The sequence below is a fragment of the Belonocnema kinseyi genome, chromosome 1 (assembly GCF_010883055.1).
Source record: "Belonocnema kinseyi isolate 2016_QV_RU_SX_M_011 chromosome 1, B_treatae_v1, whole genome shotgun sequence".
NCBI classification, from domain to species: domain Eukaryota; kingdom Metazoa; phylum Arthropoda; class Insecta; order Hymenoptera; family Cynipidae; genus Belonocnema; species Belonocnema kinseyi.
Genome location: NC_046657.1, coordinates 112500740 through 112516460, shown reverse-complemented (window position 1 = coordinate 112516460; position 15721 = coordinate 112500740). Strand labels below are relative to the sequence as shown.

At 27.4% G+C, this 15721-nt stretch overlaps 1 protein-coding gene across 4 annotated transcripts in view; it reads right to left on the bottom strand.

Annotated features, from left to right (window-relative positions):
* Positions 1 to 14713, bottom strand: part of LOC117179112 (zinc transporter foi) — a 39689-nt gene extending 24976 nt beyond the window's left edge. Inside the window, exons 1-5 of one of the 4 annotated variants that reach the window (XM_033371897.1) lie at positions 13932 to 14713; positions 13655 to 13868; positions 10257 to 10840; positions 2861 to 2916; positions 2399 to 2636 (exon numbers count right to left, since the gene is read on the bottom strand). In XM_033371897.1, the coding sequence (XP_033227788.1) occupies positions 2399 to 2636; positions 2861 to 2916; positions 10257 to 10830 (868 nt within the window). In that variant the 5' untranslated portion in view covers positions 10831 to 10840; positions 13655 to 13868; positions 13932 to 14713. Of the gene's footprint in view, positions 1 to 2398; positions 2637 to 2860; positions 2917 to 10256; positions 10841 to 13654 lie in introns of all 4 variants that reach the window. The other 3 variants (XM_033372665.1, XM_033371099.1, XM_033373223.1) reach the window with 3 other exon arrangements.
* Between the last annotated feature and the right edge of the window lie 1008 nt (positions 14714 to 15721).

Below are 15721 nucleotides of genomic sequence, written 5' to 3'. Positions count from 1 at the left end.
TTATTTTATTTATTTTATTTTTTATTTACTTGAAAAGAAATTGTTTGGAACAGCGTTTCTAGTTTGATTAAAAAGTGGTTGAAACAAGTTTTTTTTAAATTGAAAATAGATTGGAACACGGTTTTTTGCTTAAATAAAAAAGGGTTCGAACTGGGCGTTTTGTTAACTGAAAATCGATTTAAACAGCGTTATTCGTTAAATTGAAAATGGTCTGAAATAAGAGTTTTTATCAATTGAAAATTGATTGGAGTAGGCGTTCTTTTTTTTTAATTGAAAATTGATTAGAACATTTTTTTCTCGCAATTGAAAAGGGTTTGAAACATTGCTGCTTTCTTCAATTGAAAATGGATTGGAACAGGGTTTTTTGATTAACTAAAATTGAAAAGAAATAGTGTTTTTAGTTTAAATAAGAATGGGCTTCTGTTTAAATAAAAAGGGTTTAGAACAGGGTTTCTTGAATAATTAAAAATGGACTGTAATAGATTTTTTAACTGAAAATTCATTGGAGCAGCGCTTTTTGTTTAATTGAAAAAGGATTGAAACAATTTTTCGCCTAATTGAAAAGGGTTTTTGTTAATTAAAATTTGACTGCAACAGGTTTTTTTATTCAACTGAAAATTCATTGAAACATCGCCTCTTGTTTAATTGAAAACATATTGGAATAGATTTTTTTCTTTGTTTAATTAAAAATTAATTAGAACAGGTTTGTTTTCTTCAATTGAAAACGGATTGGAACAAGGTTTTTTGTTTAATTAAAAAGCGGTTGGAACAGAATTTTTGATTAACTGAAATGTAACTGGAATAGGCTTTCCGATTTAATTGAAAATAATTGAAAATAGAGTATAAAGTTTTTTTTTTGTTAAAACAAAAAGAGGTTGGAACAAGATTTTTTGTCCAATTGAAAATTGATCGCTACATGATTTTTGCTTAATTAAAAAGAGGTTGAAACAGGTTTTTTTTTTATTTTATCAATTCAGATTGAAAAAGAATAAGGATTTTGGTATAATTTAAAATTTATTGTAAAAGGATTTTTTGTTTAAATGAAAAGGGATTGGAATAGCACTTTGTGTATAATTGGAAATGGATTATAACCGCTTTCTTTCATTCCATTGCAAATTTATTAGAACAGCGTTTCTTGTATAATTGAAAATGTATTGAAACACGGATTTTTAAAAAATTGAAAATGAATTGGGCCATGAATTTTCGAGGTTTTTTTTCATATTGAAAAGGGATTTTTAACGTATCAGTTTCTAAAAATAAATTAAGGTTATAGTTTTTTAATAAACCTTTCATATTCCATTGACTATATGATCGTTTATATAATATAGCTATAAACTATATATTTATACTATTTTTTTGGGTTTATTTCAAAAAAATATTATAAATTGAAAAATCTCACAAATCAAAATAAACAAACAAAACTGGAACCGGATTGTTTTTTAAAATTAAAAATGTACTGGAACGCAGTTTTTGACCATTTGTTTGGCCAATTGGAAATAAATTGAAATATGGTTTTACCCGTAATTGGAAAGGGGTTAGCACAGAGTTTCAAACTAATTTGAAAGTGAATTAGAATATGGTTATTTCCGTAATAGAAAAAACTTCGAAACCGGTATTTTTTTAAACTGAAATTGGATTAGAATGTGGTTTTTTGCTCAATTGAAAACGTTTTCGAATAGGGGTTTTTTTTTTGCTTAATTGAAAATTGATTGGCACATCATTTTTTATTTCATTGAAAATTGTTTGCAACATGGTTCTTCCATAATTAAAAAAAAAAGTTTGGGGCAGGGTTTCTTGTTGAATTGAAAATAAATTGGAACAGTTTTTTGTCTTTATTTTTAAATAAATTGGAACATGGTTTTTTCCGTAATTGAAAAGGGGGTTGGAAATGTTTTTTTCTTCTTTAATTTAAAATGAATTGGAACATGGTTTTTGTAATTGAACAGGGGTTGGAACCAGTTTGTTTTTTAAAACTGAAAATTGATTGGAACGCCATTTTTTCACTAATTGAAAAGGGATTAGAAAATAGTTTTTCAATTTATTTGAAAAGGGATCGGAACGTTTTTGATTATTTAAAAATTGAATGTAAAATTATTTAACGTTTAATTTCAAAAAGAGGCTATAACAAGGCCCTTTTTATTGTATTCCTTTTATCAAAATGGCATTAAAATAAAAGTTATATGAATAACAATTTCCAAAAAGTCGAAAATAAATTCATCCAAAATGTCAAACAGGAAACTGGAAACAATTTCATTACTGTTTCTAATGTTCAGTTTTAAAAGAAGAGAATTTTCAACCGTTAAAATATAAAATGCTCCCATTATTTTCCCATCTCATATAATAATGATTTCTTTGAATTTTAGAGAAGAAATTGAATAATTCAGTTGTAAAAACGCACCTTGAAACATATTTCGCGCCATTTCTTCACTTTCATAGCTTTCGACAGCGGCAGGCGTATAAATTTCTGGGATTTGAACGCAGCCGTTTCTTTCACTTGATTCTCCAGCCAAGTGATAAATGAGAACAGGACAAACCCTCTCGAACAACCAGTCAGGTAATATTGTACTATTATTCGCCGTTGCCTTATATGACGCGTCTTGCGATAAGGTACTCAGTAATTCTTTACTGCTCAAGCACTGAAATTTCAATACCAATTCGATTAAAGATATCGAGAGAAAAATTCAACTCTTCAAATTCAAACCACCGATAATCTCTGGAATTTTTCAGCCAAATCTTAATTCACACTGCTACGAATAAATTATTTCTTTCAAGTTCACAAATTGCCCATTTAAGAATTAAATCTCTTTTCAATAAAATTATGTGTTATTGCTGACAATTTTTAATTAATTTCAGAACTTACCCTTTGGTTAGAATCGACACTAGATTCCGTGACCCTATGCAACTCCTTGGCACTATCTGAAATACCAAAAAAAAAAGATAAGCCAAAAGAAGAGAACGGGTTTTAATCAAATCACCGATTTTTCTATAATTCATATTAATTACAAGAGGAATAAAGAGAATTTATATTGCGAACTCAGCTTCTCCTCGAGCAGCTGCTTTTATGAAAATACTTGGTAGGAATGTTTATTTCCGACTCAATGATGATAATAGAAGCCTTGTAACATAAACCTTATGTCAGACGTCTTAAGAAAAGCTTTCTTATCTTCGCAACTGGAATTACACGAATGCGTTACGCAGTCACTGATAGTATCAAATTTCATTTTCATCACGTAAATTATTCTTCATGGCAAATGGAAAAATCATTGCCTTACATTTGTGCAACTTTTAATTGATTTTTTTTTATTTATATAAAAAATGTATATACTTGAAAGATGCAATTTTCCTCTAAGTGGGTATTTACAATTGATGTGTTATCGCAATTCACTTTGAATCTGAAATAAAAAAGTTCAGAAAGAAAGCAAAGAAGAAAAAACGTGAATTGTTGACAAACAAGTTTTATCAGGAACTGACAAAACTCATGTTCTGGATAATCTTTTTCACACTATCAGAAAAGATGACAAAGTATAAAACATATGATTGAAATCGTTCAAGTTGGAAGAAGTCAATGAGTAATTCGATGGGTCAATTATTCAGACTATCAAATGCCTGGGCTCAAGTGCCATTAAATACTTCTAATCAAGATTATTGGCACTAAATCAAGCCATTCATACACGAACTCTGTCAGTGTCATCCTCGCATTCTTTTCCCATTTATTGAAATGATGTCTTGTGACTTTTTTTTTAAATTTAAACTGAAGTGCCTGAGAATTGACATTTCAGGGCTCAAGACTCACTTCAGAGATCAAAAATAGTGTAAGCAGTGTCTCAAATTTGATAAAATAGTGAGAAAACAGTGTTACACAAATTTCCAAGTATTAAACTTATGTGCAGTCTGAATTTATAAGTGTATAGTCCGAAATTAAAAAGTGTCCAGCGAGAGATTAACTTTACTTTTTAAGCAAAATTTACAGTTTTCTAACCTAATATTATCAAATAATGCAAAATTAATCAAAAGAATTTGATTAAATGCCTAGGAATTCATGGCATGGTTAAAAGACTTCAGGATCAATTAAATAAAAACGGTTACATTTTTTTTAAACCATTGAATTAGGTAGAATTGAGTGAATTTAGAAGAATTTAAGTAAATTAAAAAAAGAGAACTCCAAAATTTTTTAAAGAATTTAACGTAAATAAATAAGAATTCAGGATGAAATCCAAGAATTAATTTTAAATCTCTGAAACCCTACTGATTTCTTACAAAAAAAGTGACTAATGACTACAAAATAATTCAAATTAAATTCAAAAGAATTTTAAAAAATTGGAGAAAATTAATAAAAAAGAGTTTAGTAAAATTAAAAGGACATTGAAACGTATTTGATCAAATTTCCACGACTTTAGGACGAATTAAAAAGATTTCAAAAAACAAAAAAATGTTAAGAAATTCATCAAATTGAGTAAATTTAGAAGAACTCAAAAGGATTAAAAAGAATGCATAATAAATTAAAAATAATTTAGGGCGAATTCAAAGTAAATTGAAAAAATATTTTAAAATCTCTTTAAATCTTTGAAAACCTACGAAATCCTCACTTCTTGTGAATACATTTTTTAAGTCCATGGGAATAGTATCACACCCTGTGAAGTTCTATGAAATTTAATACTTCCAGAAATCCTAAAACCCCCTTAAAATTGTTTGAACCCCTTGAAAATGCCTGAAAATCTTTTAAAATACTCTAAAATATTTCAAATCTTTTGAAATCCCATTAAATTACTGAAATCAATCAAAATCTTTTGAAATACCTTAAAAATTGGTAAAAATCTTTAAAATTCCAAGGAATTTAAAAATATCAATTAAATACAAAGTTTTCAAAATCCAAGAAAATCCACTGAATTAAGCAGAATTGAGTGTAAATTAAAAAGAATTCAATTTAATTAAAAAAACAAAATTAAAAAGTATGCAAGGTGTGTTCCAAAAAATAATTTCGAATTTATTTAAATCTTAGAAGCCCTACAAAATACCTCACTTCTCATAAATACATGCTTTGAAATCCACTAAGATATTATAAAATCCCATTAAATTCTATGGTGATTTTTCTTGAAATTCTCGAAAATCTTATAAAATCTAGTGAAATCTTTTTAAAATATTTTTAAAACCTTATAGGTCCTGTAAAATCGTTCCATATATTCTAAAATTCTAGTAAATGTATTGTCCTAAAATATTTTAAACGTTTTTCAATCCCTTCAAATTATTGAAAGTAATTAATAATTTCTTGGAATCTTTTTAAATTCCCTAAAATATTTCTAATCCAAAGCTCTTAAAAATGCCTTAGAAGTTTTTAAAATACCCTGAAATCTTTAAAATCCCTTTAAATTATTGAATTCTATTAAAAGATTCTAGTAATCTTTGAAAATACCATGAAATATTTCATGTTTTCTCAATATTTCTCGTTTTTCCACTTAAATGCGAAATTAATTATTAGAACTCAATAAAACATCTAACTATTTTCGGTTGAAAGTTCCGACTATTATAATTTTTTTTAAGAATTCATCTTTTTATTGAAAATTTTATTATTTGGTTTCAAATTAAATTATTTCGTTGAAAATTCAATCTTTTTTAAGTCATACTTATGGTTAAAAATTCAACTGTTTCCTTAAAAAATCGTCTATTTGGCTTGCAAATTCAACCATTTGATTGACATTTTTTTCTCTTGATTACAAAATTTTTATTGATTGAAAACTCAACTATTTTGTTGAACGTTCAACATTTTTGTTTGAAAATTCATCTCTTTCTGTAGAAGTTTCACCTTTGTTGGATAAAAATGTAACTATTTGGTAAAAAAATTAATTTTTTTCGGTTGAAAATTAACTTTTTTGTTGAAGTTTCAACTTTTTTGTAGAAAATTCAACAATTTGGTAGAAAACTAAGCTATTTGTTTGAAAATTGATGTTACAGGAGGACTTTTTTGGAGATTTCTTACTAAAAACGATTAAAACAGGGATTCTTTTTCGGGTCAGTTTCAAAAAATTGGCAGATCTGTTATTTTTTGCTTCCAAAATTTTCGAAGGTGGATTCTTTTTGACAAGTATAAAATAAATTCGAACAGGGTTTCTTTTTTGTTCAATAGTTGAAAAGAGCTGGAAGCACTGTTTTTTCTGTTCAATGGGAAAGGGGTTTTTCTTATCTAATTCAAACTGGAAAACCATTGGAACCGGAGTTCTTTCTTTTTTATCTGAAAGGGGTTGGAAGAGGGATTCTTTTTTGTTTAATTGAAATTGGATTGGAAGAGGGGTTCTTTTTTCAATCTTCAAGAGTTTTGAAGAGAAATTTTTTTTTTTAATCGTAAAATGAATTTGGACAGGGTTTCTTTTTTTAATAATTATTGAAAAGAGGTTGAAAACAGCGACCCTTTTTATTCAATTACAAAATTTGAAAAGAATTGGAAGATCCGTTTTTTTTGTACGAAAATGTTGAAAAATGGATTCTTTTGTTGTTTAATTTAAATTAGTTTAGAACAGGGGTTGTTATTTTTAATAATTATTGAAAAGAGGTTGAAAACAGCGACCCTTTTTTATTGAATTGCAAAATTTTAAACAATTTGGAAGATTGATTATTTTTTGTTTGAAAATGTTGAAATATGGATTCTTTTTTTGTTTAATTTGAATTAGTTTAGAGCAGGGGTTCTTATTTTTAATCATTATTGAAAAGAGGTTGAAAACAGCGACCCTTTTTATTTTTGTATGAAAATGTTGAAAGATCGATTCTTTTTTTGTTAAATTTAAATTAGTTTAAAACAGCGGTTCTGATTTTTAATAATTATTTGAAAGAGGTTGAAAACAACGACCCTTTTTTGTTGAATAGCAAAATTTCAAACAAATTGGAAGATTATTTTTTGTTTGAAAGTGTTGAAAGATGAATTCTTTTTTTGTTTAATTTAAATTATTTTAGAGCAGGGGTTCTTATTTTTAATAATTATTGAAAAGAGGTTGAAAATAGAGAACCTTTTTATTTAATTACAAAATTTAAAAAGAATTGGAAGATTTATTATTTATGTTTGAAAATGTTGAAAGATGGATTCTTTTTTGCTTAATTTAAATTAGTTTAGAACAGGGGTTCTTATTTTTAGTAATTATTGAAAAGATGTTATTATTATTATTTCTTTGAAAATATTGAAGGAGGCGTTCTTTTCTGTTTAATTGAAATTGAATTGGAACAAGCCTTCTTTTTCTTTTTTTTTAAGATACTCGAAGAGGACTCTCATTTTTTTCACTCAAATTAAATTTGAACAGTATTCATTGTTTGTTTCAATTTAAAAAAGATTGAAAGAGATTCTTTTATGCTTGATTGAAAACTGATTAGAACAGAGGTTTTTGTTAAATTGAAAAGTTAGAGCATTTTAAAAATCCAAAAAAACCAACTAAAATGAACATTTTTAGCCAAACAACGCATGATATGAAAAAAAGTCAACAAGATCTACAAATTTGTTCTAAATCACTTTTCGATAGGACGCGTAGTTTTTGTTTTTAGACGTAAAAAGCAACAATAAAAAAAAAATAAAAAACTTTTGAACTAACGACACAAGTTACAAAAAAAAGGAGACAAAACTTGTTTATCCAAAAAGAGCTACAAATTTTTAATAATTATTTTGTATAGGTTGCGCAATTTTTGTTTAATACGTCTGAAACAAGAGAAATAAAAAATTAAATTTTTTGACAAACGGCTACAAAAAAAATAAAACATTAGCTATGAATAAAATAAATAGACAAAAGTTACGTTTTCAAAAAATAATGAAAACTCATTGAAATTTTTCATGAATAATTTTTGATATGACACGTAGTTTCTGCTTTAGTCGTAAAAAATAACATTCAAAATAAAAATATTAATTTTTTGTTTGAAAAAACGACACAAGGTACGAACTAAATTTAACAGACAAAAGTTGTTGGCCTAAAAAGATCTATAAATTGATTATTGATCATTTTTAGATAGGACGAGTAGATTTTATTTCAATCGTGAAAAATAAGATTAAAAATAAACAAATTAAATTTTTGGAAAAAGGAGACGAAGCACGAGATACGTGGTGAGAATATGTTCGTTAGAGCCGAAAGAGCTTTAACAAAAGAGAATTCACAATCACAAAATTACAGTGGACATCGAGCGTAGCGTGCAGATTTTTTTTCTTGAGAAACGAATTTTTCATATTTATCACAAACTAAAAAAATAACCAATACATAAAATGTCATTATAAAACATTTACTTTGTCTATTTTTAAAAATTTTCATTAATTTTCGTTGAATCTGAGACCTGAGTTCGGTAAGTTTTCTCAAGGTTTTGTGCAGCGATCCATAAACTTTTAGAAACGTCGCCTACGTGACCTTGAACCTTTGTCCCGAGACTTTCGCCGCGTTTCCTTCGTTAAATTAAAACTAATCAGAGCAATTTCACGTGTCCCAATTTTCGCGGGAAGCTCCGCTGTTAATTGGAAAGTTTGATCTTGATTCGAGGACTGAACTTGAAAGACGAATAAATTTACCCCCTTGATTGATCTGCTATTAAATATTTGATAAGTTCATAGTTGATTCGCAACGTAAGGGCTCTTTTAACCTTTACTAACTCAACAAAATTAGTCACGAAATATTTTAAAAGAAGGTGAAATTGATATCAACTTGAAAATGTTTGGAGATACAAAATTAATAATTATATGTAATAGTCTTTTTTTTACTCCTGTTTCTTTTATTAAAAAAAATTGTTTCAGTAAAAATAATAAAATTGCACAAATCTGTTACAATTACAATGTTTTAATTTTTAATTCCGAGTAAATCTTTAACCTTTTTAGTTTATTATATAAAAAAATTCAGAACTATTTCAAATATTATAAAAGTTTTATTAATTACTCATTTTAAAATATTTAAAAACTGTAAATTGCACAATTTTTTCAGCTTTAAACTTTCAACATTAAATTATTTCAAACGAGAATTGTTTAAAATTAAACAACTTTGAATTAAAGGTATTTAAAACAGAATAATTGTATATCAAAAGAATGAAAATCGTTTGGTTTCATTTTTAAATCTTTGAAAACTGTATCTCTTGAAAATAATTGTATTTTAGAATTACAAAAATGATTTAAACCAATGCTTCGTGACATAATTAATGTTAACCTGAATATATAAATTTGGTTATGCTAATTTTTTTCATGGAAAAATGATCCCGAAAACGCGAAAATCGTGGCAAATAACTTTAAAATTTAATTATTTTAAAATTGCAGAAATTAATTTCGAGAATTTTTGCCCTTTCTACTATTTAGTTGAAACTTGAACTGTTTTGTTAAAGTTTCATTTTTTTACTCAAGATTCATCATTTTAGATGAAAGCTCATCTGTTGGAAAATCGTATTTTTTCGTGAAAAATGTATCTTCTTCGTTGAAACTTCATCTTTTTTGTTGAAAATTCAAGTGTTTGGGTAGAAAATTGATCTTTTTTGGTTAAATTAAAATGTTTTTGATATAAACTAAATTTTTTTTGGTTCTTACGTAAGCTTTTACATTTTTCGTTGAGGTTCAACTATTCGATTGAAAAATGAACTCCTTTGTTAAAAATTCTTCTTTGTTTCTTGTTGAAAATTAATATTTTCAAATAAAAATATCATTCTTTTTGATTGAAAATTAAAATTTTTGGTAAAAAAATGCAACTACTTGATAGAAATTTGACTTTGTCGAAAATTAATTTCCTGAACTAAAATCTTGTCTATTCCATTTTTAATGGATTTTTTTTTTTTTTTAGCTGACAATGCAAATATTTATCAACAGACGTACTTTGTTACAATTTAAACTATATTGCGCCTCTAAAATTGAAAATTATTCTATTTTACAAAGTAAAAGTCGAGAATTTCGAAATTTAGACCGTTTAAAATTGAAAATGGTAAAATATCACATTAATAGCTTTTAAAATTAAAAATTCACATCTTTCAAATCCTAGAAATTAAAAATGGAAATATAACTGAAAATTTTCGAAAAAGCATTAGTAGCTGAATATTTTTTAATTAACTTTCCACTTAACAAAGCCCCTTTCGAAATTATTCCGGGAAAAAAATGACGGTAAAAATAAAATCATGCAAGAACTAGGAGTGAAATTTCAAATTCATTCCCACTCAATTTTTTTCTTAAGTTATTAAACTGTACAATTTAAACTTGTAATCATAATAATATTGTTTTATCTTTATATTTGATTAATTATTTGATTAATTATTAAGTTGAAAAGATTTCTCACCTATTGAACTTTCAGTACTACTCGTTTCCTCCAATTCCATGACGAGTTTCATTAATCCTAGTTTCCTGAGTAACTTTTCAAACCCATCCATCGTCATATTTTCTCCATTTCCGTAAGTTTGAAAAACCTTTTTCGTAAAATATTTCTCGTTGAGTACCACGTGCCTCTTTGATCTCTCCCTCAATGTTGTTTTTTCACCCAAGGATTTCTGTGCGACTTGGCCCAGTCTTTCCATAATTTCTAAATTTTTTAAAGAAGAAACATCACTCCCGTGAATTGTCTCTTCTTGAATGGTCTCAGTATCTTTTCTCGATATCCTCGATTTCCTCGAGGTGTGCTGATCATTTTCCTTAAAAAAGGGAGATTTTCCATTCTGGACGTTTTCAACATTTCTTTGTTGTAATCTAGTTTTGGGGAGAATATAAGAGGATTCTAATTCTTTATCATCATGAATCGAAGCGTATTCTGTTTCAAAAGATTCGGGGCTTGGCAGAGAAATATCCGTGTGGGCAGAACAGGTATGTGCCGCGCATAAAACGCAGAAAACACAGACCGTCACAAAATGTGCTGCCATTTTCAACTGCCTGCCAAACATAAATTTATTTCGTTGATTATTGTGTTTCAAACAAAAATGGGGTTTGAATTCGACTGTTTTATTGAGAATTTATCTTTTTTTAGTTTAAAAATGTATCTTTTTCTGCAGAAATTTCTTTTTTTCCCGTTAAAAATAGTACAATATGGTTAGGAATTAATCTCTTTCGGTAACAAATTAAGTTTTTGGTGGAAATTCACGTTTTCGGGCAGAAAACTTAACTGTTTTGTAGAAAATTCTAATTTGCGGTTTGAAAATTAAACAATTTGGTTAAAAAAATAACTTTTTGGTTAAAAATTAGTCTTTTTTGTGGACAATCAAAGTTTTCGGGTTAGAAATGCAACTGTATTTTTTTTACAAACATTCAAATATTTTGTACAAAATTCAACTGTTTTGTTGATTTTTTATTGGAAATTAATTTTCAACGGTCATAATTTAATTATTATATTGTTGGTTGAAAATGTATGTTTTTTAATTTAAAAATTCTACTATTTACTAAAAAATGTTTAGAAAAACGAAATAACTATTGAAAAAATTTGCAAAAACACTATTTGTTTAAAAATTTATGTATTTTTTGAAAATTGTTTTTTTTTTAGAAAATACAACTATAAAGTTAAAAATTAGTGGGTTTTGTTGAAAATTCGTTGTTTTTTTTTTAGAAAAATCCACAATTTGATTAAAAATGTCCGTATTTCGTGAAAAATTGGTCTTTTCTAACAGAAAATACAACTATTAGGTTGAAAATTGGTGCATTCTGTTGAAAATTCGTCTTTTTTGTAGAAAAATCCACTATTCGGTTAAAAATGTCCGCATTTTTTTGTAAATTGTACCATTTGTTTAAAAATTGACGTCTTTTATTGAAAATTCGTTTTTTCTGGTAGAAAATTACTCTGCTTGGTTAAAAATTTAACTATTTGGTATAAAATAAATGTTTTTTGATAACGATTCGCCTTTTCTGGCAGAAAGTACATTTTTTATTAAAAATGCAATTGTATAGTTGAAAATCAATCTGTTTTAGTTGAGAATTCAAGTATTTTGCTGAAAATTAATGTTTTTTGGTTATATTCAACTGGTTTTTTTTTAATTACAATATTTTTTGGTTTAAATATCAAATATTACACTTATTGTTGAAAATTCAAATTCCTAGGTTAAAAAGAAAATGTTTTTGTAGAGAATCCGTCAATTTGGCTTGAAAATTTAACAGTCTTGTACAATATTCGTTTTATTTTTATTGAAAATCTTCTGCTTTTTTTAGTTGAAAAATCGTAATTTTAATTGAAATATTAACTATCACTTTTTTCATTGAGAATTATTTTTTTTATTGAAAATTAAACTGTTTCGTTAAAATTTTAAATACTTCATTAAAAAAAATGTGCTGTTAAAAACTCATCATATTTGTTCAAAATTAATCTGTTTTGGTTGAAGATTCAACTATTTTGTTGAAAATTCGGCTTTTTGTATGAATTTATCTGTTTTTTTATGCAAAATCTTTTTTAATTGAAGTATAAACTATTACATTTTTCGTTTAGAATTCATGTTTTTCGGTTGAAAATTAAACTATGTAGTTAAAAAGTGAACTACTTTGTTACAAATTTAATGTGTAGGTTTGATCTTCAAAGCATCATCATTTTAGTTCAAAATTGATCTCCTTGGTTGTGGATTTGAATATTTCGTTGAAATTTCCCTTTTTTGGGTGAATTTAACTCTTTTTTTATTCAAAATTAAAATATTTGTTAGTTGAAATACCAACTATTATATTTTTTTTAGAAATTATGTTTTGTTAAAAATAAACTTATTGGTTAAAAGTGAGACTACTTTGTTGAAAACATTAATTCATCTTTTTTAGCAGAAAATTAATCTTCTTAGTCGAAAATTCATCAGTGTGGTTGAAGATTCAACTATTTTAGTGGAAATTCGTGTTTTTTTGTATGAATTTAATTTTTTTTTAGAAAGTTTGTTAGTTTTTGATAGATTTATCAAGTTTATTACATTTTTCGTTGATAATTCATCTACTTTGATAAAAAGATTCATTATTGTAACTGAAAATTCATATATTTGTTTGAAAACGTGATTGTTTTGTTTAAAATTCTTTTTTTTAATGAAAATTTAACTAATACAGTTAAATATTTCAAAATGATAGTTGAATTATTCAAAATAGTAGTAAAATAGTGGCATCGCCCAAAAAATTGTCAATAGTGTGTTGAGTCCGAGGCCTAGGAATCAACAATAAATTAAGAGGATTCAAATTTAAAAGCACTAATATTAAAATATATTTAGTATCCCGCATTGTAATGTTTACTGTTAACTGTATTTCTTATCGTGATGCTGCTATTTCGTAGGAGAAAATTATCGTTTCGAAATTACTGAAACTCTGTTAAAAACAATGACTGCTAATTATAAAGACCACAATTGGAATAGATCCTTATGCAAATTATTTTAAAACTTAAAAATTTGAAAGTCTATAATTTACATTTCTTAAAAAAGATTCTTTTTATTCTAATTTAATTTTTTTTAATCCGGAGCCTTCCATGTTTTCAAAAGATCGCGAAAAGCACGTGACATCAATAAAATGATAAGACGCCAGATTAAAGGTATCCCAACTTCTGCAAATAAATCTTATAAAAAACATCTCAGTCTCTAGAAAAAGAATTTCGGGAAAATGACTCTAAAATGTATTTTGAGACCCAAACCGCCATAAGAGGTCACAAAATGGAATAAAACGACTCGCCTCTCCTCCCGAAGAGAAAGCATTCAAGTTTGCTAAAATCCACAAGAAAAAGGTAAAGATAATAGATATAATACGTACGTTCCTGGCTTCTCTCAAACTTTTCAAATCTCAACACTTTTTCCTCAGGTAGAAACCATTGCTCATTTTCACTTCAAACGTCAATCAGAGAACGAACATAACCTCAAAAATGTCAACACTTTTCTTCCATTTTCTCTCCCTTCGCACTTTTTTCAAAACTTACAGATCCCAAAAACTTCCTCCCCGTCAACTTTGAACAGTTTCGGAAAACCCCCTAAAAAAAGCGAGTATTATGACAGAAGCGTCTGCTAGATTTCGTGTCTCGATATTTCACAACCTTTCTCGCGATTTTTTGGTGGAAATTTGAGAAAGAGGCAGATGATGTACACTTTGCTCATAGAATCCGAAATAGCTGTCGCACTCGATCATTCAGTACTTTCATCTAAACCCGTATTTTTAGCTGTCAAAAAGAGAAACGCCTCCCTTGACCCCGCGACATCCACGAGGAATTTGGAGGTTATGAAACAACCCGAGACCGCATTTAATTCAAGCGACACTCGATTTTCCCAAAAGAGTGGGAAATTGGAAAAATTATAATTATTCGGGGAAGAGTAGGAACAACGTGGATTTACCGTTGAAAATTGCTGGATGAAAATTCCCGCTGCTGAGGCGGGAATCGAATGAGGATTTGACGCGACCTGCGAACTGTAAACTGTAAAGCGTGGTAGAAACGACGATCGCGAAGTGTGACGAGTTGCGTGAGGCTTAGGAACTTTCAACTGGTCACAACTGGTACGAGAGGGGAAAAATTCCTCTGTCGGTCTCTTGCTCTCCTTTATCTTTATTTTTTTTTTCACTTTATCTTGTTTATATTTCGGGATTCAAAGTTCAGATTCGACTTCCCGGCACTTCCCGGAGGTCAGAAGAGGTTTTGAGGTTAAAGTTGGTCCAAAGAAATTTCGACTTTCTCAGCCTCTTTGGCCACTTGTCACCCTTTTGATCTCTCCTTCTCGAGGCGCGATAACCGAATACAAGAGTGGACAAGAGGCCAGTCAATTTATTCGATTTTATTCCTGAGGCAAAGGCGAGAGTGGATTTTGGCGAGGAAATAACCCTGAATTTGCCTCGCGGCTACTTCAGGGACGGCGTGGTGCTTCCGGGCCCTCCAGATAACAATTATCGCATTTTTTTATATTAGAGTAGCGCGCGTTTGGTTTTTTAATTTGAGGGAAAAAATGAACAATTATTTTTATAGAAAATAAAATTTTTTTTGATTAAAACTGTAGTTTTTCAATTTGATGGGGAAAATAATTTTAATAAAAAAATAAATAAAAATTTGAAATAATTACTTATTTTTTAGCTATAATTGGTTTTAAGATTGTACAAATATAATTTCCCGATAATTCTTAAGAAAATTCAAAAATATTTTTGTTCCAGTTGCATTTTGAACCAATTATGACGAAATGTTTTCCAAAGACAACTAAATAGATGAGTTTCATAAGAAAAAATACCAATTCTCAACTAAATAAATGCATTTTTAACCACATATAGTTTAAAATATTAATTTTCAACTCGAATATTTGAATTTCCAGCCAAGAAGATTAATTTTCTACCAAAAAAGACAAATTTTCGGAAACAAGCATGCATTTTCAATCACATAGTAGAATGTTCAACTAAAAGAAATCAATTCTGAAACTATAGTTGATTTTTTTACTACAAATTTTAAACAAAAAATTGATTATCTACATTTTTAATTTAAAAAATTAATTTTCAACCAAAAATAAAATGGAACTGTTAACCAAATGTATTTGAATTTTCAACCACATATTAAAATGATCAACTAAAAGAGACCAAGTTTAAAACTACAGTTAAATTTTTGACCTTAAAATATAAATACCTAACAAAAAATTGAATAATTAAATGTTTAGTTTAATAAAGATTGATTTTCAGCCAATAATAAAATCAAATTTTTATCAAACTGTATTTGAACTTTCAATTAAAATTATGAATTTCCAACCACATATTAAAATGCTCAACTGAAAGAGATCAATTTGGAAACCATAATTAAATTTTTAACTATATAAGATAATTAAAAAAAAGTAATAATTATATTTTTAGTTAAAAAGA